We start from the raw sequence: 23,717 nt of genomic DNA on the forward strand, positions 1-23,717 counted from the left end.
ATCTCCGAACAGGCATCCATTGAAGGCTTTGCTAACCACACGTAAAGCAGAGGTTAGGTTAGCATACGGCTGTAATTGCTCTTCTCTAGAAATCTTTAGACGTGCTGCTGCCACCACTGTCTCTCTCCTGCCTGTGAGCCCTCCCATCTGTTTGGGTATTTTTATCCCTGTGACGTCCAGCTATATCTGGATCTGGCATTAGGACCACAACATTGCTGCATGGATCTTGTGGCTCTCTGCTCCCAGTGTTTTATCTGAATGAACCCGGCCTGAAGCATGGAGGAGGTGTGCTAATGGTGTTCACTCCTTCAACATGGTTCTGGATCTGGAGGATACCTTTTTTTTGTTTAATGTTTGCAACCATGATTTCTTCAGTTTGAGTACAGATTGCATTATTCCTAATAGTTGTACTGTATTTCTGTGTACTGTAGTTGGATGCATATTTATTTGTGCCCCTGTGACAGTAGCTGTCAGTTAAGTTACCATTACTGCCAATGGCATTGGAGTTTCACTAAATTCAGTGCGATTACAGTTGAGTTTACACCTTTGGTTCTTAGCTTTTTGAGCAGTGCCTCCGCTCCATTACGGAGCTATGTGTGTCCGTATGTATGTCCGAGCCCGTAAAGCTGCAACACCTAAAGTGACCAGTACAGTACAGAGTAAAGTGGCACAGAGTACACACTACAGTACATTCCTGGGGCTCTGGATGTTCCGGGGACCCCCACACGGACCCCCACAAGGTAACTCTGTTATTTCTCGACCGTTTCGGACGTGCAGCAGCTCGCTGGAACCGGACCGGCCCCCTGGGCGCGTTCCTGGGGGTCTGGATATTCCGGGGACCCCCACACGGTAACTCCGTCATTTCCCGACCGCTTCGGACGCGGGGCGGCTCGTCGGAACCGGGCCTGCACCCTGAGCACGTTCCTGGGGGTCTGGATGTTCCGGGGACCCACGCACAGTACACTACAATACAGTACAGAGCACAGTAGAGTACAGTAACAATAAATGTATAGTTGCACCGCTCAGTTCACACAGGTGTGATGTTTTTAAAATCTCTTAGGTAAATGCATTTTCTACTGCTCCATTTGTCATCTGGATCGGTTTTCTCATTCTTTGAGAAGAATACAAGTTTAGGTCTTAGCCAAGGCCTGGCTTGAGTGTTGCTCCTCTGTCAATCCCTTGGCGACCGTCCAATCTGGTGCAGCTGTCTGTCCACATGTTTCTGTCTGTCCCTGATCTCACAGCTCCCCGGGGTAACCCGGTGAATGTCACTGCCTGACCAGTAAGGCCTCTCTTTTGTCAAAGGCTGTCACTGAGCTCTTCCTTATGGACTAAAACATATAGCAGGCCTGTTCTCCGAGAGCACCTGTTGGTGCATGCCTGGCAGGAGTAGGATTTCCTTTGTTTGCCATTTACTTTGGTAACAAAAGTGACTAGAATACTAGGCAGGCTATAATGACCATTTGGACAATGGAGTAGTTGGAGTGGCAGTGCAATTTGATGATGATGATTACACATTAAGTATATGAAATGTGTTAATAGGGCACATAGTTAAGAAATTAATCCATGAAAAAAATTTAGGACTCCACACATATTTTACCAAATTAATGGTATAGCCAAGAGCCAAGAACTTATAATGTCTTATAACCACTTATAATGAACTTAAATGTCTTTATAAAGATTGGTAGACTCTTAATAAGTGGTATTTTACAATGTGGTTGAAGGTTGTATATATTATTTTAATTAAACTGCAAGAAACAAGGCTAAGTTATTAGGGGGAAGTTAATTCTGCATTTGTTACTCTGTGTAGAAGATCTGTTCCTTTATACTGTATATGTTGTGAATGCCTTTTGCACTTTGACAGACTTTGTAATCACAGTTTGCATTGGTGGGTGTCTAGGCGGTGCCTGACTGCACCTGGGACAAAGGTGAATGCCAGTGTCACCCTTCACCATGTGATAGTGGAGACGGACAAAGGTGTATTAGTGGGTCCTGTGCACAGCTTTCTGTCACTTGGACTGGAACTGTAGTACATGTTCCTGCTAAAAGACCCAGAGAAGGAGAGGGGGAGAGAGAAGAAACCGCTGAGCGTTGAAAGGTCGTCTTTGTTAGCAGGCCTTGTCGACACACACACAGTGGTTCAGTCTTTGGTTCAGCTGGGCACTTTCTCACACTGACAAACGTCTGTGTGCTGGAGGCAGGGTCTGATAGCCGCTTCTGTAAGTACACTGCAGGCTTTACTCCCATGGGGGAGATCCCAGTGCCTTAAAGGAACACCAGCTTCCAGTGGCTGCTGACTAACACATCTCACTGCAAGAACCACCACCCATCAGACTCATTTAAAGGGATTTAGGTGCTTTGCTGTTCTCACCCGCCCAGTCCCTTTCAGTGTGGTGACATAACCATTGAATTCAATGAGGAAATCTCTAAAAGCCTCTCAAATGTAATTATCTTTTCATGACTTTTAAACATATTTTATTTCCTGCACCCTGCATATTTTGGCTTAGCCATGTGATTATCTTTCTCTCTCCCTCTACCTTGGGCATATCAACTTATCAAGGTCATCAACTCCCTCTCTAACCCCATGCTTGTGTTTGCCTTGGGCATGAAGATAGGACACATACTGTACATGCACCCATCCAATATATTCTCTGGGCTTGATGAGCTGATTTCACTAACGTTTCCTCCAATCCCCTCCTGTACGGCAGGGGTGAGAGTTATTTCTATTCAGCATGTATTTCAATATAGTCCCCATTTGTATACCTAGTCATTCATTGACAGACTGACGTATGGGGTGGTCATTAAACCTGCTGCTTGATAGACTAGTTTAGCAATAAGTAATACGCTGGTGGTTAGTAGGTGGGCCGGGCCCAGCCTTTGACAGTGATGGACAACTTGGGCTGTAACTGCGGGCCATAATATTTCCAGGACATTGGAGGAGAGTGATAAGTGAGTCACACTTGTATGAAGACTCTTGGTGAAGGGCCTCCCAACAGCTCAGGGAGAGGGGGTGATATCAGAATGACCTTGTGCCTCATAACTTGAGTATATACATGCAATGTGAACTCATTGGCCCACTGTGCATTTTATGCTGGTCATGTACATAAAGAGCAGTGCTCATTTTATGGCTCAGCATTGGTGGTCCATTGCAGTAACAAAGTTGCCACCAGTATTTAGGGCTGAGCCAATATGTTTAATTGCAAAATTGTACAATAGACATTATTCTTTTTGTATATGCCAGACAATAACTTGTTTAAACCGATGGGCTATTGACATCTGCTTGACGTGGCTAAGATGCAAAGGCACAAGAGAATGAGGCAGCTTATCCAAGAGAGGCTAGTGCATCGTGGCCAGTTGTGCCAGTCTGACTGGAGGAAATCTGAGTTGCTGTATCCTCCTCTTTTTCGCTTCCTCCCACTGAATCATAACAAGCAGCTCTTATTGCAGGCAAGCTCAGCAGCTTACAGAAGCTCACCATGGGGCAGTCGTAGAAGTAGTGTGAAGACACAAAAGCTCCATCAGCATTAAAGTGGCATTTTGATGATTCAAGTTCCTCCGTCCCTCTGCCTGGGTTCCCTGGCGTGTATGCTGAATGTAAATCCTCGGATGTCAACATCATGTAAAAGCCTCCCTTTAGTCATCAAGCGGGTCCTAAATTAATCAGTAGCCAGTAGCAGTACCCCTCAACACGCGCACACACACACGCACACACACACACACACACACACACACACACACACACACACACACACACACACACACACACACACACACACACACACACACACACACACACACGTGCATGACATAGCTTTGAGGACTGATTTAGTAGCAGTTATAAAAGCAACCAGGGAGAGCTTAACTGATGTTGATTTGCAGGTAGCTACTGCAACCATGTATGTTTTGTGCAGAATTATGTGACTGCAAATTTTGACTTTGTACACAAGGCATTGATTTAAGTGTGGCGCAGGGTGTGGGCCTGTATCGCACTGAGAGCGGTGTGTAATTGTAGCCTCTACTAAGCTTACTTCCTGGTTCATGGAAAGCCATTCGTCATATTTTCCATTGGGAGTTTTTTGTAGTTATGCTGACGCAGTAGTAATGTCATTTAGGCTAAATTAAGTGAGTTTCTAGGCCATGAGAACAGGGTGGCATTTTCTAACAGATTCCCAAGTCGGGGTAGAGTATTAATTTGATTCTGATGACTGTTGAATTAAGTGCATTTTTAATATTGTATGCATTCCTGTCTATAAAAACCCCATACCACTGGCAGGTTAACAGTATGGTTAGTGTTGTATATGTATTTCTCCAGCTCCAAGAGAGAATACATTTTCAGGTGGGTCATCTACATATCTCAACGCATTGAGAGTTGTAGATCTATTTCCACAATTTCTGAAAATGTATGAACAAGTTGAACAACCGATAAATTAGATAAATGGAAACAATTTAGCTAAAAACGTGATTAGGTGATACGTCATTGTCACACTTTGCTCAGTGCGAGGTAGTATGGGCCCAAAAAGGCATTAGATTCAAGACTCAAATGTTCAAAATTACCCAAGATAGCAAGTAAGAGTCCTTGTTAGCAAAATCAAACAGTTTTTATTCACCTTGTGTCCAAAGAAATGGTGCAAAAATGGTGTTTTAACAAAACACAGCAAAACTAAAAACTATACATGGCTGAATAGGTTGGCCCTCCTGGTCTACAGCCCTACATCGACTGATCCACAGTGGCAGGTCCCCCTTCTTATATATAGGCTAGGCCCCTCCCACTCGACCATACCAACCCCTAATTGATTCCACAATTATAACAGCCCCATGTCCAGAGACAATACTTTAACACTTGTATAATTCACATTTAAATTACACATTATCCACATATTTATAATCAGAGTTCTCTCTCTATACACACACACGAACACTGATGGCATGTCCCCTACCCAAACCCACAGTTGGTAGGTGCAGCTCCCTACAATGGAGCCACCAATCAGTAATCAAGCAAGCACCACAATATACAAAAGTCTAAATAACAAATATCACTCTGCAACACAAATAATACCTCAAACTTTAACCCTGTGTTGAATTCAGTCTCAGTGGCAGGCTGAACTGCCACAGTCATAATTGTGACAGGCCTGTATAAAATACATAAAATCATGGGAACTGAGTTGACTGGTTACAAGCCCCTCGCCAGTTAAAAGTGTAGTAGTTATTTAGCTTCTTCATAACGGACCAAATAGGAGATCGAATGTGGAGCTTTGTTGCCAGAAGCCATTAAAATATACCATTTTCCATATGTAGGATCCTCAACATAAATATGCCTTCAAGATGTTTTGGTTAAAGAATCCACTTGTAGAGGGCACACCATGTTTGCACTTTGCAGTCATAGTGCCTGATTGCTTTATTGACTTACAAAGATGATTTGTCCCTTGTGCTCAAGTGAGGGTGGAGCTGCCAGGCACCAGGAGTATCGCCATATTTTTCTCAATATTGTATTGATTATGCAGCCCCTGATATTATGTATCCAGGGCTTTGGCACTGTGCCATGGATGTTTTATTTTTGTATCCATATTTATCTGTCACTAGATCATTAGATTCCCATACTTAACCCTGCACTACTTCTTTTCCAAATCAGAGGTGTCCAGAAACCATTATTTTCCAAATCAGAGGTGTCCAGAAACCATTATTTTTCAATATTAGTTTACTTGGGACACCTTGAATTATCTTATCAGTATTTTGTGGTGTTCACAAATTATGTAAAGTAAATGTTTTGGCAGCCATGCAGGGGGATATGGTATTATGGTTAAAGGTTCATGGTTTCATCAAGGCTATGATAGAAGAAGGTATGGTAGGTCCAGAGTAATCTAGTAAGAGTGTGGCGACACGCTTTGATCTCACCGCAAAGTGGGTGCCTATGGTCTATGCGTGAATCTCGTTTGTGTGTGCGAGCATAGGCATGGTAACGCCCCACCTGCCTGTGATTGGTCTACTGACACTGCCCGTCTTGACTGTCCTCAGACGCGAGGTTACTCCGTGGTGAGATTGAGAAATAAATAATAGGCTACAAAAGAATGACAGCTTGGCACGCGCAACAGAATGCAGCCTTGTAACTAACTTGTAAGTTTTATTTTTTAGAAGAGGCAAACTAATATTGTTTATGCCGTTTGCTTTGATTGAATAACGCGTATGTTGTACTATGATTTGGGTGTGTTCTAAATAAAGTGTTAGTGTTGATTATCGTGTATTAATCTAATTATAGTAAACTAATACTATTACACTAAAAAGGATAAAGATGAAGGGAAAATAGACCTTTTTATAGTACAATAATGTTTCAAGTTTACACAAATTACACAATCAACACAAACACTTTATTTTAGAACACACCCAAATCAAATCATATTATGGCGTGCATGTTCAATCAATTATTCCATCAAAGCAAACCGCATAAACAATATTAGTTTGCCTCTTCTACAAAAATAAAACTTACAAGTTAGCGTTCTCTTGTATCATATCATATCATACCATACCTCGCATCAGACTATCCAGCATATCCACCTCGGAGGACAGTCAAGACGGGCAGTGTCGGTAGGCCAATCAAAGGCAGGCGGGGCGTTACCATGCCTATGCTCGGACGCAAACGGAATTCACGCATAGGCTATAGTTCCAAACATTGCTCCTATGGCTGGAACTATCCCATTGAGATAGAATGAGCACTTCCGCATCCCATTGTTACAATGGGAGTCAACGCTAGTGTCGCTACTCTCTTACTAGATTACTCTGGGTCGGTCCATGTGGCCATTGACATGCATTGGAGTCAATGAGGGCTGGCTGGACCAGCTTGTGAACAAACACTATTTTGGAACAATTGCGTCCTTTAATTGTCAGTTAATCGTTCAGGAATATAAAAGAAAACCTATCATAGGTTGTTTTCTAACAACCACTTGTTTTTCGATATACCGTACACTGTATTGAGGCATCTCAACATTGCCATGTATCATTTCTAGCTCAGCAGTAATGTAATATTTGGTTGTCTGATTGACAGTCTTGCACGTTCAGAAACGTACTTTATTCTACAGATACCTGTACACATCGAAAAGAAAGCAGCAGAAAACAATTCCTTCCAGTGTGACGAATCTGCTGAAATTGCTGGATAGTTAAAATGACAAGATACAGTTGGAGGCCATCGATATTGTCCTTTTTCTTTTTGCTGAGGTTTGCGTGATCTGCGCAAAAGGACAGTTAACCCATTTTGGGTGGGAACCCCTTTTGGTGTTTTAAACATTATGTTATAATTTAGCTATTGAAAAATAGCAGATCTACAAGCTCATAGCGCGCCACCGAGTGGCGCGCTATGAGCTTGTAGGTCTGCTATTTTTGAAAAATCGTGAATATTTATTTCAGAAAACTGGAGGATTTAGAAGGATTATTTAAAATTTTGAGGTCAGGCCTAAATGGGTCAAATGATAAGGGACAATATCGGTGGCACCCAACTGTACCTCCCAAATCTACAGGAAATGCCCATTCTAAATTCAGCGGCAGCCCTCTAATCAAAGATATGAATGGAGTGTCCTTTCTAATAATTTCAAGTTAATGGCTAGGTTTCACAGAACTGGGGGAAGCTGAGGGTTCTACCTGGGGGCTTTAAGTCAGAGTGAAACAGGAGAAAGACTGGCCATCGGCCAGCTGTTGCTTTCACACACACCACTCGACACCTACAATGATACACACCTCTGGTCATAAAGACTGCCTACAGGTTGAGAGCAGCAAAATGTAGATTTTTATGTTAGACATTGAGGGAAATTAAGATTAAGAAAAAAAACATCTTATCAACTAACCGGTTAATCAATCAATAAGGTTATCAAAACTTATCAATTAATGGATTAACCGATAAATCCCATGCCTATTCTCCACTCACTTGATTCATACAGTTGGCAATGCAGATCCTAGCAGGTTGGTGGTAGAGATGGAGTCTCCAGGCACTGTTTCTAAAATGAGATGTCATATCACAGCCAGTTTTAGATTAAATGTTTAACCGAAGTCAGACAAAGGATCTATTCTAGGTCTTATTTCCCGTGGACTAAAAACATTAACATGTATTGTATACTCTGTAAACGCAAGCACCGCCATGATGCTAATGGTAAACGGACACTTTTGATTTCCACTTAGGCTGCGGGTGAACATTACTAGAAATCAGTCACGGTAGCAAGTTGTGAGATTGAGGCTATTCCACATAGTTCCACACCCTGCTGAACAGTGGTGGAAACTAAGTAACTAAGTACATTTACTCAAGTACTGTACTTAACACTTATATTCTAATGACGTGTATACACGTCCTCAATTAAAACCGTGGGGTGCCTTGGATGTGTGTGTATGTAAGTCTTTAGATCCTTTTTAATGATATAAAACGGGATAGCTGAATTCCTTTTTTGACAGCGGCCGTTGCTAGGCAACGCCTTGCTCAGAGTTCCCGGACATGTTTTGCGCATGTGCACAGCCATTCACTCCCTTCCTTGGGGCCGACAACTTGCTATTCTCTCTAAATCTATGGTGCTCTCCATGGTTTTGATCAGACACCGATGTTCTGAGCTAATTTATGACTTAACCAAGCATCTCGTTTGGAATATTAACGCTTCTAAAGAGAGTAGCCTACTATCACCCCCGCAGCTGGTTGTGTGTTGAAGGGTGATCAACAAACACTGATCATCAGCGCGGCCAAAGTGAATCGATCATTGTGGAAGAGGAAGAAGTGGGTGTGGGTGAAAGAATGAAAGTGAAACGACATGCTCTGTTTTGTGTGCATACTGTTTAGTTTTAGTGTATAGAGTCGCGAATGGAGTGATGTTCTATGACTTCTGTCGTATGGAGCTGCATGGGATAAAAAAGGGGGGGAAAAAAACGAAGCAATAAACCAAACAAGATTTGATAGAGAACATAGCTCCGAGCCTCCCCCGCAGCTGTTATAGCTCCGAGCCTCCCCCACAGCTATTATAGCCTAGAAACAAAACGTTTGCAATCAATCAATTGCATCAATTAATATGCCTAAACGAGCTTGATACAAGGCTGTCACTTCCAAGGCTAATATAGCAGACCTTTGTTTATAGACTTTAGTTCTCCACTCAGAATGAGATCATTCCGAGCAGAATAATTCATACATGTAGCCTAAACATACAGTTATGGATGATAAATATTCTTGTTGCATCAAACTCAAAGCATTGTTATGCTATATTACTTTTATTTTCAAGTTTTTTCCTGTACATTTTCCAGCCAGAGACCAACCATGGCAACCAACCATATGATAATTAATTATAATTATAAGTGTTATGTTGATTTTCCTGTTGATCTGAATATTAATTGATTTACACTACAGCCTAATAACACTCTCTAAACCAGAATATATTATGACTGAGTCATCGTTTCCTGATGAATTGAAAATCCCCGATGTAGTCTTAGTGCCTTTTCTGGTTTTATCCTCATAGCAGTTTTTGTATTGAACTGTACCTTAGTTATAACTGTAGTTATAACTTTCGGAAATACCGCACCGGAGCGCACTCGCCTATTAGTTTGCATTGCACAGTGTGCTCGGTGTGCTATTTCCGAAGTCGAACGCGCCCTATGTCTGTTGCAGTGTGTGTTGTTCCATAGCAGGCTAATAGCCCCGCCCACTTCTCCTCTCTATCTCCTCCCCCTCTCTCGTTCACTCACTGTCTCACATTCATTACTGTGACTGTGTCGCCCCTGTGTCGGGACCCATACAGTATGTGGGTCGCAGATCTTTAAGGGTTGCAAGTAAATACACCTTTATTTCGTGTTTCCTACATTTGAACAAGTTCATGAGTCAGAAAGTTTCAACGTTTTTAAATTATGACCTTAATAACAGCTTTGATTTATGAATCATGGGTATGTTCAAAATGAAGCAAGCTCCTGTCTGTTCTTTAACTGTTGCACAAAAAACATGCCAGGTGAGTATGATGTCCCAGACATCCACCCCATAAAAACAGAAATTTGAACATCCTTATGGGGCAGGTGTCACTCTACTGAACGGGCACAGTGGTGATGATAATTGGCCTGCCCGAGCAGCCTGTGTAGGCCTATCTGTTGTTGGGGTTTTCTGATTTTGGTACACTAAAACTAGACGTTAGGTTTTTAAGGAGCCCAAATTAACCGACTTTGTAGATGTGTAAGAACAGTAATATATGACAGAGGCTCTGTGTTGTATTTTATAGGGCCTCAAATAGATTGGAGATCTCATGGAGCCCCCTGATTCATTGAGGCCTGTGATGGATTTTTTTAGGGGCACCGAATAGATTGGAGAGCTGTATATTTATTAATTAATTCATTGAGGAGATCTCATTAGCCCCCCTGACTCATTGAGGTCCCATGTTGGATTGTTTTAGGGGCACCCAGGCACCGAATGATTTAACCCCTGCTCATGTTATTAGGGTAGGATGGCTCAGGGTAGAAGACGGAATACAGCAACTTGCAATGGGCCTGGTCTACATGATACACTACACCTCAACCTCATTGATATATACCTGTCTAACTACTTCACACTTCAGCCCCCTGGCCACATGTTGGATTGTTTTTAGTGCCCCCGAAGGGATTGGAAAGGTAAATATTTATAATTAAATAAAAAGCCCCCCTGACTGTTTGGTGCCCCAAGCACCCGCCTAGTTTGCCTACAACTAAGCATGGCCCTGGTTACTAGTCAAAAAGTACTTTGCAGAAAAGTACTTCAGTTAAAGGCCTGTGTTCGATGTCTGCCTAACCCTAACCTGCAACAGTTTCAATAAACATGCACGTGTCCCGTCGCGCACCCACAGCTGATCAGACGTTGAAGATATGGGGGGTGGCATATAGTAACCAGACACCGCGTTACAGCCAAATGTATACTACTTTGTATTGTGAGCTTGTAGATCTGCTATTCTCGACACTCAACGGTGAAGTATAGTCTTGCATTGCCAGACTGTTTCCAAATGCGTTCTGTCATACAGTCTGGAGCAACAGAAGCTCTATCATGAGTAAAATATAAAGCGGAGGGGCGCCCGCTGGCCAAGTGGTTTGGCCTGACAGCTGTGTGTGTGTGTGTGTGTGTGTGTGTGTGTGTGTGTGTGTGTGTGTGTGTGTGTGTGTGTGTGTGTGTGTGTGTGTGTGTGTGTGTGTGTGTGTGTGTGTGTGTGTGTGTGTGTGTGTGTGTGTGTGTGTCCTCCAGCCCAATTCTGTTTCATCTTTTCAGTCACGCAAATTTATCCTAATAGAAATCATGTAAGCATATATAGCTTGTTGCTTGACAGAAAAGGAAATACAAAAATAAAATGTAAAGATATTTTAAAATATATTTTCGTGAATGGAAATAGCAGCTTCCTTACTCGGATTTCGGGAGGTGTAGTTCCAGACTATATAGTATTCGGAGATTGTGGAATAGTTGTCTGGCTACGCGAGACTAGGTGAAGTATAACTCAAGCGAAGGCGGTACATTGTGTGCGCATATGATAATGGCCAATGCCGGGCAGAACAGACAGATTATGATGACATAGGTTTTCTTTTTTTTAACAATATATTTATTGCATTTTTCTTTTTTTGTACAAACAGACAATACAACAGAACAATACATCAGACAGAGGTTTTCTTAATTATATGTAGGGTATATTCTATATCCCCACCACAGCACATGGTCAGGGAAGGTGATTTCCAGACTTTTCCAGACCTTGATTTGATTTGATTTGATTTGATTTGATTTGATTATCTTTATTTTGAATCTTCAGGTAAAACAGTAAAATAAAATAATAATAAAAAAGAACCACAATGCATGTATATTTCTTTTTTGAATGAAATAAGAAAATTATGACAACAATGTGATCATTGATCTTCCACCTGAAGTTCAAAAAGGAGTAGGAAGAAGTAAAAACTTATTTACTCCTACCCCCTACTTAAATATTCACCATCTCATTAAGTAATTACAATAATCATATAATCCAAATGTTTCTGCATCCATATATTCATTATACATATACTATATATATACACCATCAAACATACATATATACATGCATATATGAGAACAAGAATTGAGCAACAAATTAAATGAGCAAGTAGCCAGAGACAATCAATGTGCCTCATCCTCCACTCTGTAATAATTAAGTATGTCATTTTTATACCTCCTCTTAAACTGTACAATATTGGTGCTTTGTTTGAGTTCCAAAGCCAGACCATTCCACAAGTTGACCCCACAGATTGTTATACATTGACTTTTCATGGTAGTGTTGACAAGAAGTTTCCTCAGATTTAGCTCACCTCTTAAATTATAACCCCCCTCTCTGTCAAAAAACATGTTCTGTATGTTCACTGGTAGTAATCTATTTCTTGCTTTAAACATGACTTGTGCTGTTTTGAACTTGACCATATCTATGAATTTCAATGCATTTAACTGTAAAAAAAGAGAGTTTGTGTGTTCCTGATATGTGACATCTGTCACAATCCTTATTGCTCCCTTTGTTGTCTAGGCGGGAGTTGACCAATTTACGAATGCATTACAATTGCAGATTGGCAACTGTGATATGAACAATGGGGCATATTCTAGTTTTTCTTTTAGTTTCTTGTCCAGAATTAGGAATTTTAAATCAACCAAAATGAAATGTCATGATCTGATTTGATTTTCAGGCCAGAGACTTGTGCGAGCATTTCAAATTAAGTCCTGAATTTCCTGAATAAATGTATGTTTAACTTCTTGTTTGGACAAATCTGTCAGAACTACCCCATGGATACTGCTGTGCTACTTTTTGTCTTTCTGCCGTAGTTCCATCCTCATCTCATTCTTCATTTTTTACATTCATTCATTGTTGGTTTATTTGCTTAGACCTGTTCTGATCTCCCTGAGCTGTGGTGGAGATCATACTTAGCCTTTTTGACATCAGATGGAGAGCTGTTTAATCCCAGGCAAAGGATGGAGCCAATGTTCACACAAGTCCAGGGAGGCCACCGCAGGTTAAAATATACAATCCGCCATCTAATCTGCAATGACATAATGATATATGTTCCCTATGAGCTTAGAGCGCTTTTCTCTCAGTTAGAATACTAATCATGGATGCTTGAAATGGCATCGACCATTTCATTTCACGCCCAGCCCAGGGATTCTATAACTACAGGCCTTGATGTGAGCAGGGCTGTGCTATTTTAAGTATTTTGGTGATATCAACAAATGCCAGCCTTTTTTTTTTTACGATGTCGTCTCCTTTAAAGAATAGTGTCACGGTGTGTAGAACTTCAGAGTGATGGATGGTAAAATGATTATTCCATCAATCGATATGCTGATTTATTTATGGACTTGTCAAGAGTTTGAGAAAATACCCCTCACATCCATTTGCTCAGATCTGAGGTATAGTGCAGCTGACGTGTAGCGCCGGCTGCAGCAGCAGGTCAGACAGTGAAGAGCCCTTCCTTCTGGTCTGTGGGTCAGCTGTCCTGGACATGGGCCAGCAGCACACTCTGCAAAATGCTGCTCCATGCGTGACACCAAGGGCCAGGCGCCACACAGTACCTATTGTAGGGCTGTGTTAAGAGAAGGCTGATAAAAAAGCTTATACTAGATCACTCGTCACGTCTTTAACGAGTTTTATCATTCAAAGTGGTTTGAATATATGTTTTGCTACTATTATGCATAAATAACTACAATTGATTTAATTGTGCTCGTCTAATGCGCCGCCTATCCTACTATAAATGCGCCACACAAGTGTGTGCGTGTGTGTATGGTTGTAATGCACGTAACTCGAGAACCGTTTGCCCCACCGACTTCAAATTCGACACACGTGTTCCACACCCCCACAGGGAATGCAGTACTCGGCCTCGAGTCGGTGGCATACACCGCTGTCCAGAAATACCACAAGAGGCTCTGATCAGGCTCTGCCAGTGGGCCTAATGAGGCCAACTCCTCTCACCTGTGCAATTTCCAGCCTCTGCCTCAGCCAATTGATAGCCATGGCAACCCCACACCTGCCAATTGATTACTTAACCAGTCCACTTTTCACAGTCAGTTTGCACTCTTCAGACACAGGCAGACAGACAGATACAGAGATCTCCATGTGGGAGACAGACAGTTAACATGGGTGCTATCTGCTATGACATAGTTACCTGAATAACCACAGTTCAAAATTCACTAGTTATTGTACTATTACAGTTGATCTTGACATGATTATCCATAAATACAGCTCTTCTCCCATCCATACCAGGAGACCGTATGCATGCATCCAGAAGTTATGTTGTTGTAGAATTTTGTTATTCTTTACCAGTATCCTACATTATACAAGGTAGTTCTGACCAAGCAATCTGATCAAAAATAATTCTCCCCTAATTTGTAACATGCAAACAAAAGATTCTTTCTCCAGATGTTTATTTACAGCTCTGTGCTAATATAAGGATGATGAAAAGAAAGGAAGTTTGGTCTTGAATGGTTACATTTACGGTGTCTTTGTCATGAACATTGTGTTCCTATAAACTTCTGAGACTGTTTTTGGAAGACATGGCCTTGGGGGTGAAAAGTAAGATGATTATCTTACCACTGCTTAGTCCCTGGTTTAGGACAGGTACACATTACAGTGGCCTCTCATCAACTTTCACTGGTATATTCAAACTGCCAAAATTAGTAGCTTGTTTCCAACATCACATCACATGATTTCACATCTGTGCTTTTCCATGACGAGGTACATTATGGGAAATTGCTATCTTTGGCCATGGTGTTTTAAATGTATGACCTTGTATAGCCCTGGAGATATTGGTTGGTCTTTCTTTCTGTCTGTCTGTCCAACTTTTAAGTCCCAAACAAAGATATCTTAGAAGCTCCTGGCTAAATTGCCATAGCGTTTGATGTGCCTGGGTACTAAAGTAATTGCCTGGGGCAAGTAAAAAGGAATTGTTGGCAAGTGAAACCCGTCTTTGATCTTGCTGCGATGCGACCGACATCACATTATTTATTACCATCTTTTAATGGTTGGGCGGCTGTGGCTCAGGAGGTAGAGCAGGTCGTCCAATGATCCCTGGGTTGGCGGTTCGAATCCCGGCTCCTCCTGACTACATGTCGGAAGTGTTTTTGGGCAAGACACTGAATCATTGCCTCCAATGAGTTGGTCGGTGTGAGCTTTCCACCATTGGTGTGTGAATGTGGGAAGTGAGGACGCTGGCGTCGACTGTTCGCCGCTTCACCTCCCCATGTATGGATGAATGAACCATTGTAAAGTGCTTTGAGCACTTGGAAAAGTGCTATAAAAATGCAATTCATTATTATTATTAATCTTTTAGTCAATCACAATGACTCCACAACACCTGTCAAAATATAATCATGTGCTTGAAATACTACAACTTCATCCTATCGGAAACAACACAGTACCTTGTTAGCTTGTAGATCTGAAAGGTCTCAGACTTGATGTCATTGCTAGGCAACCCTGAGTCACAGCACAGTACAGCGCCGGTGCTATCAGTGGAAAACATTGTCTGGAGCCCTGCACTGTGTACAACTGACATGTACACTACTGATTGTTTTGATAGGTACAGCTTTGCTTTGCTTTAACCTGTCCATGCTACAAGTTAATTGTTGTTGGAAGTTGGAACCAAGTTGATTCATTTGAGTGTCGCCGATGGCCCAGTGGTTAAGACCCATAGCACATAGGCTCTGATGTCTGATAACAAGGCCCCTGTTGGATTCCCGGGCCAGACGGACCTTTGCTGCATGTTACTGCCTGACTCTCCTTGTTTCCTGTCTTTCTACTCTGTGACTATGATTAAAAAGGCAAGAATAATTAAAAAATCTAAAACTTGATTGATTGTGTTAGACAATCACCAGGCAATGCTTTTGAGTTAAAAGTGTCTTGTGAGAGAAATCTGTGTCGCATCTTCGGCAATGGTACCCCTAGGCAGAGAAAGTAGAAAATTAAATGGGATTTGAAAACTAGGGGGAAAAAACATTTAACATTACCCTGGTGTTGGCACTTCAGCACTATATTGAAGGGAACGATTATGCTTGTGATGACCTGAAAACTGGGATGAGAATGGCAGTTCCGAAATCTGTCTGCTGTGGTTGGACTCGTAGTTGTTTCTTTTTTATATTTCCGAGTTGAATCCTTGTTGCATGACAAAAGATAATGCATCAGACATTTCCTGGTTTGCCCTTAGTCATTTACGCAACTCTAGTCTATCATGCCGGGAGATGAGTTGAGTCTAAGTACGTAAAGCTGCCATAAGCCTCTGTTTTCCACTGTAAGCTGTTTTAGAAGGTCCTGTGGTTCGGTGCCATCTGTTTTGATTTATTATTTATATATATATTTTACCCACCACCGTTCACTGTGCCGCCTCCTCCCCGGCATGGCCTGACTTGCGTGACATGTGCCCGGCATCTCCCCAGTTTCACATAGGATGTGGATGATGTCACGGTGTTGCCCCGCCCTGCCTGTCTCAGCCTGGTCATGTGTCGTCCTCCTACTCTATGCTCCACTCTTCTCTCAAACACACACAGTCTCTGTCACTGGATGTCTTACAGTATTTTTCACTTTAACTCTCTCACTCCCTCTTGTTTCATGCTCTGCCAGTCTCCCTCTTTCTCCCTCTCTTGCTGTCAGTGTACTGTACGATGGAAAAGAAAAAAGAATGGTAGCTAGGATTGCACTCTCCACTGATACTGCTGGTATTGGGTCGTACTCTGCATCGGCGAAGTCTGCCAAAGCCCAGAAAAGAGATTCCCCACACCTCATTTACCTACTTTGTCTATTCTTGAAGGCATACATTCTGACTGTTCTTTATGAAATGGCAGTGATTTTAGAGACTTTAAAGGTGTGTTAAATAGTCTGTGTTACGTGAATGTTTACAACCGTAGCAGCTAGGGATGCTCCGAAAAACACATGTAAAAAAAAAAGATCGGTTTCTCCACATGCTGCGGTGGCCGATTGATCAGAGCATCTCTACTAGCAGCCAAGTCTATGGACTTTTAATGTTTGCTAATTAGAGCACTTTGAACCTGGTAATGTTTGTTTAGCGCGCTTTAAACAAACATTACCAGGTGCCTGATTGATTTTTTGAGTGGTGTAAACCACTCCTACAACTGGCTTTTGTGTGCAGAAAGAAATGAGCATGGTTGCTATGTTCAAAATAATTTCTGACGTAATTAAATCACACCCGGGTGAACTGGATGACCGTAGCAACCATGCTCATTTTTTCTGCACAAAAAAAGCCAGTTGTGAAATCACATCCGGGTGTGATTTCATTACATCAGACATTACGTCAGACCACAGCTGATCAGGCTATATAATACCTTACACCACTCAGTTCACACGGGTGTGATTTTTTTAAATTACATTGGGTTTTTACATCTGTCCCATCATGTCTATAATGGGCACGAGGGGTTAATCAGATTAACTTTTAGGTTGTAAAGCTGCTACTAAAGATGTAATGTAATTCTTTTTCTAAATCGTTGATTATATGCTACTCGTCACCAAGGCCTTAAGGTGTTTGCGCACACAGCGCGTTTTTCGGGACGAATATCGGAACGAATGTCAATTACATTTGCACACTGCCGCCGAATATTGCGTCCGTATAAAATGTTTTCGGACTGGGGTCGATTTTATCCGTTTTTCGCTTCGTCTTCACATAGCTAGACATGGTCTTTCACCCTTTGAGCAGTGCTGTGGCCCCTTCTCTGCTGAGAAGGGGCCATCTCGTTGAAGTACTTTATGAAAAGTCTGATTGGGTATGAAAATAGGCAGCAGGGCCACTGGGCCAGGGCACGCAACACTGATTGTATTGTATAATCAAGGTTGCTCAGAGAGAGAGCGCTTCTCCAATGTATTGACAATGATATAATTATGATATGATATAATTATCACAGGGAATGTACTTGAAACAGAGAATGAAGCATTGTATCTATCAATATCTAGTATTTATTTATTAGCCTAGATTTCAGCAAGATTTGTTGCCACGTTTGAGAACACATACACACGAAGCAGTAAACGGAGGGGGGGAGAGACATTGCATTTATCAACTTTCCTGAGTTGCGCCTCGCGAGGCTATTGTATTTTTTTGTGCACTGCTTAGTCTTTGCACGTACATTGTGTCAGAGCTGATCTACAGGCTGACAACGCGTCCCATCTGTGGTCTTGTACATCGCATAATGTTATCTGCACGACACCATCGTGCAACGAAAGATAATCAAGACAGACTAGATTGATTGCAGCTGCTCATCAATGCAAACTGCAAAGCTGTTATGTTTCATCAACGTTTTGATTGCAACTTGGAATAGGCAAGTTATATAAAGTTTTAAGGGGATAGGATAGATATGGACATTATAGCGATAATCAGCGCCGTTCAGCGGGCTGACGGCATTGCGGTCCTCTCCTATCTTTCTGTACAGTAGCAATCCAGATACATAGGCTACATCAAATATGTTTAAAAATGATCAGAGTGGCCCTGATCAACTCTGGACGTTTCAGATTGGATCTTTGAACACTCACAGATCAGGGGATCATCCTCACTGCTGCTGCGCCACTCAATTTCGTTCTGCAAAAACATTGCAACTAATTTAAATAATTCGCATCGCACTCATTGTACAAGGATGTTTTGCGGGACGTTTTTTTTGTGCGAATTTCGGATCTGCAAAACGCACAAAAACGCGGTGTGCAAACACCTTTATTGCTGGCCAGCCAGAACTGTTCCTTATCGCCATAGGTCTTGCTCATGCTTGACTATTATAGGCTTTAAAGTAGGCAGTATACCCTAGCCTATCGTGGTGGAATGTTTTTATACCAGTGTAAATTCTTCCCAAGACACCTCAAACTGGTAACACCCATTTTTCCATTTCAGTGTAATATAAACATGTTTCTTTGTTTGTTTTTTGCAACAGTTTTCTTCATTTTGTTGAGGAAATGCAGAGCCAGATCACTCTCTGAGGATAGAATTCTGGATGAGCAGGACATTTTGTGCAAAATGGGCCACTCCTGAAAACTTTGGAAGGCAATCTTAGCCAATCAGTGTAGAATCTGCGAAAATCCAACAGACTCGTCTTGATCACATGACTACAGAGATCATGTGTACCAATTTACGTGAGATTTGGATGAAATCTGTGCGACTAACATAAACAATGTGTTTTGCAGAAATCGGCAGGGAAAATGTTTTTCCATGCCCTCTAGGGAGCATACATAAGTTGTATACAGATTGATGCCGTTATAGGTAAAATCAGGAATTGCCCTGTTATAGCGCCACCGTGAGGCTGATTTGGAGAAAATAAATAGTGGCATGTCGTCCTCAGACTAGTGGAAATGTGCGTGTATAATTTCACGGAAATTGAACACTGTGTTTGTGATTTGTGGCATTTTGTTCGAATCGGACCAATCATGTGAGCTTTGGAGGCCAATCTTAGCCAATCAGGATGGAAGATGGGAAATCCGTGGCAGATCCGTGTTGATCACATGACTATGGAGAAGATGGTGTATACCGAATTGTGTGATGTATGGATAAAATGTGTACGAGTAATGTACAGAAATGTGTTTTGCCTAAACCGGCCATATGGTGGCGCTATAACAGGCCGTTGAGGAATATTTGGGGCAGAGGTTCGTCGTTGGCATCCAGGGAGTGTGTGCAAAGTTTGGCATGGATCGGGCCAATGGTGCCGGAGATTAGCTGGTAAAGTGGCAGGACGGACGGAAGGACGGACACACACACGCACGCACGCGCGCACACACACACACACACACACACACACACACACACGGACGGAGTGCAAAATATACTCTCTCCCCATGCCTTCGGCCTGGTGGAGACAATAATTGGCCTTGATATGAAACCACTGCAACATTATGTGGAATACGTCCACTTTCAGTACGCTCCAATGTTAAGGAGTAGACTAGTGTATACACTGGATGCAGAGCTGATCACTTTAGGCTCTGTAGCCTCACATTGTTCACAGTATTGTAGAGTAGAAGTACATTGATAGTAATTTTAGCATCAAACAACCAAAACCACAGCTCAACTTCCAATATAATAAGCATAAATCATTGCTGTCGGGAGGAAACCACCTAACTCTATTTTTGAGTTTTTCCTTTTTGTCTCCACCAGGCCGACGGCATGGGGAGAGAGTGTGTCAGTCCTTCCGTCCGTTACCAGCTAATTTCCGGCACCGTTAACCCGGTCAATGTCAAACTTTGCACACACATTCCCTGGATTCCAACGATGAACCTCTGCCCCACATTTTTCAGAACGGCCTGTTATAGCGCCACCATGAGGCAGCTTTTCACATTTTTTACCATAACTGCACTGATCTGCGTGAAACGTTGCATGCAAACTCCCTAGAGGCCAAGGACAAACCTTTGACCTGCATTTTTCACATCTGCCTTTTATAGCGCCACCAGGAGGCCGACATTTTTTTCCTCCAGATTCTGTCCAAAAATCTCGCAAATCGTTACGCAGTATGTCTATAGTCATGTGCTCAAGACGGATCTGTCCGATATTTAATATTCCATCCTAATTGGCTAACCTTTGCTTTCAAAGTTTGCAAGATTGGCCCGTTTAGAACAAAAAGCCTCAAATCATGAACGCAAAATCCAATTTATGTGAAATCTTTCACACACTTTCTTACATTGGTCTGTTATAGCGCCACCAGCAGACCAATGTGATTTTTGCAAAACACATTTTTGGAACAAAATGCCTCAAATCATTCAATTGTCATCAAAGACGTATGAAGAAATGTCACCCTTTTCACATTGGCCTATTATAGCGCCACCTGACCTGTCGTTGTTGGTGGAGACTTGTTTTGTTTTTTTTGCATAAATTAGTGCTATTGAAAACCCTTTACGTCTATGTTGGTTACTTGGTTCCAAAAATATAGAACCAATGAAAAGTGCTTCGGATCAAACATAATTTCTTTTTTCTTCATTTCCTGAAAAATGAACATTTTGGAGTTAGGTGGTTTCTTCCCGACAGCAGATATTTCGGTTAGTATAGGGTAGGGTAGGATAGCCATTTCACCATGTCATTGATCATACATGGTGTTGCCTATACTGTAAACATCGCTAGTACTCAATTAATGTGCTGTTTTTTTTCTGAAAATATATGACAAAGACGACAACTGTCTATAATGCTGACTGAGTCTGTCTTTGTTTAGTCTTGGCTCTCGTTACATTTTCTATTGATTTGCTATTTTGAGTTGTCACGTTGTCTTTCCTGAGCAAATGCCACTACAACACCCAACCATCCCTAAACACGAGTACCCTACAGAAAATGCAATGCTCAAATATTTATTTAATGCTGCATATTAATTCAACTGTGGATTCTGAATGTTGTGTCTAATGCCTTCTCTTTGTTTCTTTTATCTTTCAGGAACCCATAAAGTCCAGAGCGCCACAGCTCCATTTGGAGTATAGATTTTACAAACAGTTAGGAACTTCAGGTAAGAGGTATATAGGTCTCTTAGGCTATCAATCATTGTTGTATAGGGCCATTATGTTTCTGGGGCCTGAGTGAATGTGGGTGGGGCCTGCACACTGGATGGATGTGTTTTTAAAAACAATGTACTTTATGGGTTCACACCCAAACATAGCACAAAGACAGATTGGCCCAAACATACACATGCACATGCAGTCAGGAAGACGGGCAGCCAGACAGACACACACACATTACTGAAGGGGCTTTTGCACCACTATAGGAGCTAGTGGAAGGAGTGAATGCTTCCTTGTTTGCCTTCAATACAGCCCCACTACTTCAATTCAGTGTATAGCTTTTTGAGCAGTGCTGCCCAGTGCCCAGCCCATGGCAATGTGCTGTGATGCATTAGCTGTTTCTCTCTATGGCTGCGCAGTGGCAGCTCTTTGATCTTGTATGGTTGACCGGCTCACTGCTCAGGGGGAGAAGTTGGGGCTTGCAAAATCAGATGGTTGGGAGGGACAGGGACCTGGAAGGCTTCACAGCGTTGCCTGCTTGCCTGCCTAGGCTCATCTGTCATGTGCATCAAAGTGCACGTGTGGACTTGGCTGCCTTACAGGAACCTCACCTCATTATTTATTCAGAAATAATTTGCTGACATTTGACCACTACTTAGTCAAAGCGACAGGAGGTGAGCTAAAACGTTATAGTTCCATAGACAGACACTATTTCCTGTGATATGAGCGACCTGATGATCCTATAGGAGCAGACATTGTCAAGTGTATAATCGATATCTTTGAGGACAGCAGAATTGTAGAATTTGTAATTTTTTCTATTCTGCCTACCAAACCAAACAATAGGGCTCTGAATCTTCTGCTATCTCAAGATTCGATTACGATTCTTGGGGTCACGATTAGATCAAACCAAATTGATTTAAAAAAATAATAATCGATTCTCATAAAAAACAAAAAATCAAATTTTCTTGTTCTAAGAGGAGGAAGAAACATCTGCACACTTGTTTCTAGAGCTCCACAAGAGACTTACTTTATTATAATTATTGTTCTGGACTTTAAAAACCAAGTCTAGCCAGTAAATATTATAAAATACCATAGAGGGTAGTAAAAATTCTTGGCTTTGACGGTATCTTAGATTAGGTGTACTTCTATTTGATGCAGAAACACAACATTATTGCTTTCGTGTAATAAGTAATTTTAACGAGTGACACACACCTCAACTACTGTGCTGAACTGAAGTGACTGGAGTCACTTGACTGAAGACATGATAATGTTTACTGTGATTATGGTAAACTTGCATTTCATATCACAAACACAATATAGTAAAAACTCCTGTAACGATTATTGGAAGTTATGAATCGATTTTGAATCGTATATAACGAGAATAGAGATTCTAATTCAAATATTTTTTTCCCCCACACGCCTACCAAACAATCATTTTAAAGTGAGAATGATCCATTTAGCTGTAGAGGGGGCTTATCGATGTGAGAGCAAGTGGGTGAATCTAGCCTATTGCTTGACCCTGCTCTGATGGCATGCTTGTTGAGTGTCTGTTGCAGTATTGTTGCATCTCTGTGACTGAATAGGGTCTAGCTTTGTCTCCATGTAGCCTATGGCTGATTTCCATTGATGACTGTTGAGACAATAACGTGTATTCAAGTGTAACAGTCATGTTGTACTTGTTAAAGTTATTGTGTAGCCAAATGACAGTGTCATAAATCAGACGTGCATTGCACTGCTGTATTGTATTCTGTTCTATAATGAATTTAGTCCTATGAACTGAGATTGAATTGATTAAGTGATAAGCATTATATTTGTTATACTCTGGTTGGTGTTCACTCTAAGGATATAGTCTTGCTAGCAGCCAGTTTAGCATTAAGCTAATGGAAGGGCCAGGGAGATACGATACAATATGTCCACATGAGATAACTATAATTTTTCCCTCACCATACTAACTACTGGCCATTACAGCTAGCAAACTAAGACTTCTTTATTTGGTATCTAGGAAGGTTTATATTGTCAGAACGCTCACTTTTGTTATCACGTATCAGTTTGTATGTCCCCACCCCCCAGCCATTCACACACACGCACACACGCACACACACCTTTTTGAAAAGTGTGTGGTGTTCTAGTATAGTGCTCACCTGCCAGTTCCCTGGCTGCATGTGCCAACAGCCCTTAACTGTTAATAGGGAGCTGGGGCATTAGGGCTGTCCTAACCTATTTATAGATGGCCTTCTCCAAGCAGTTGGGCCATTATCGTATATCTACTCGGATTGCCTTCTCAGCCAGAGTGCATGTCTTTCTGCCCTGCCTTCATTG

At 41.8% G+C, this 23,717-nt stretch overlaps 1 protein-coding gene across 5 annotated transcripts in view; it reads left to right on the forward strand.

Annotated features, from left to right (window-relative positions):
• csnk1g2b (casein kinase 1, gamma 2b) overlaps positions 1 to 23,717 on the forward strand; it is a 48,762-nt gene that overhangs the window by 7,087 nt on the left and 17,958 nt on the right. For all 5 annotated transcript variants that reach the window (XM_079506899.1, XM_079506902.1, XM_079506900.1 and 2 more), the window contains one exon: positions 21,340 to 21,409. In XM_079506899.1, coding sequence (XP_079363025.1) covers positions 21,340 to 21,409 — 70 coding nt within the window. The remainder of the gene's footprint in view (positions 1 to 21,339; positions 21,410 to 23,717) is intronic.

This window comes from Electrona antarctica (assembly GCF_951216825.1).
Source record: "Electrona antarctica genome assembly, chromosome: 7".
NCBI lineage: Eukaryota > Metazoa > Chordata > Actinopteri > Myctophiformes > Myctophidae > Electrona > Electrona antarctica.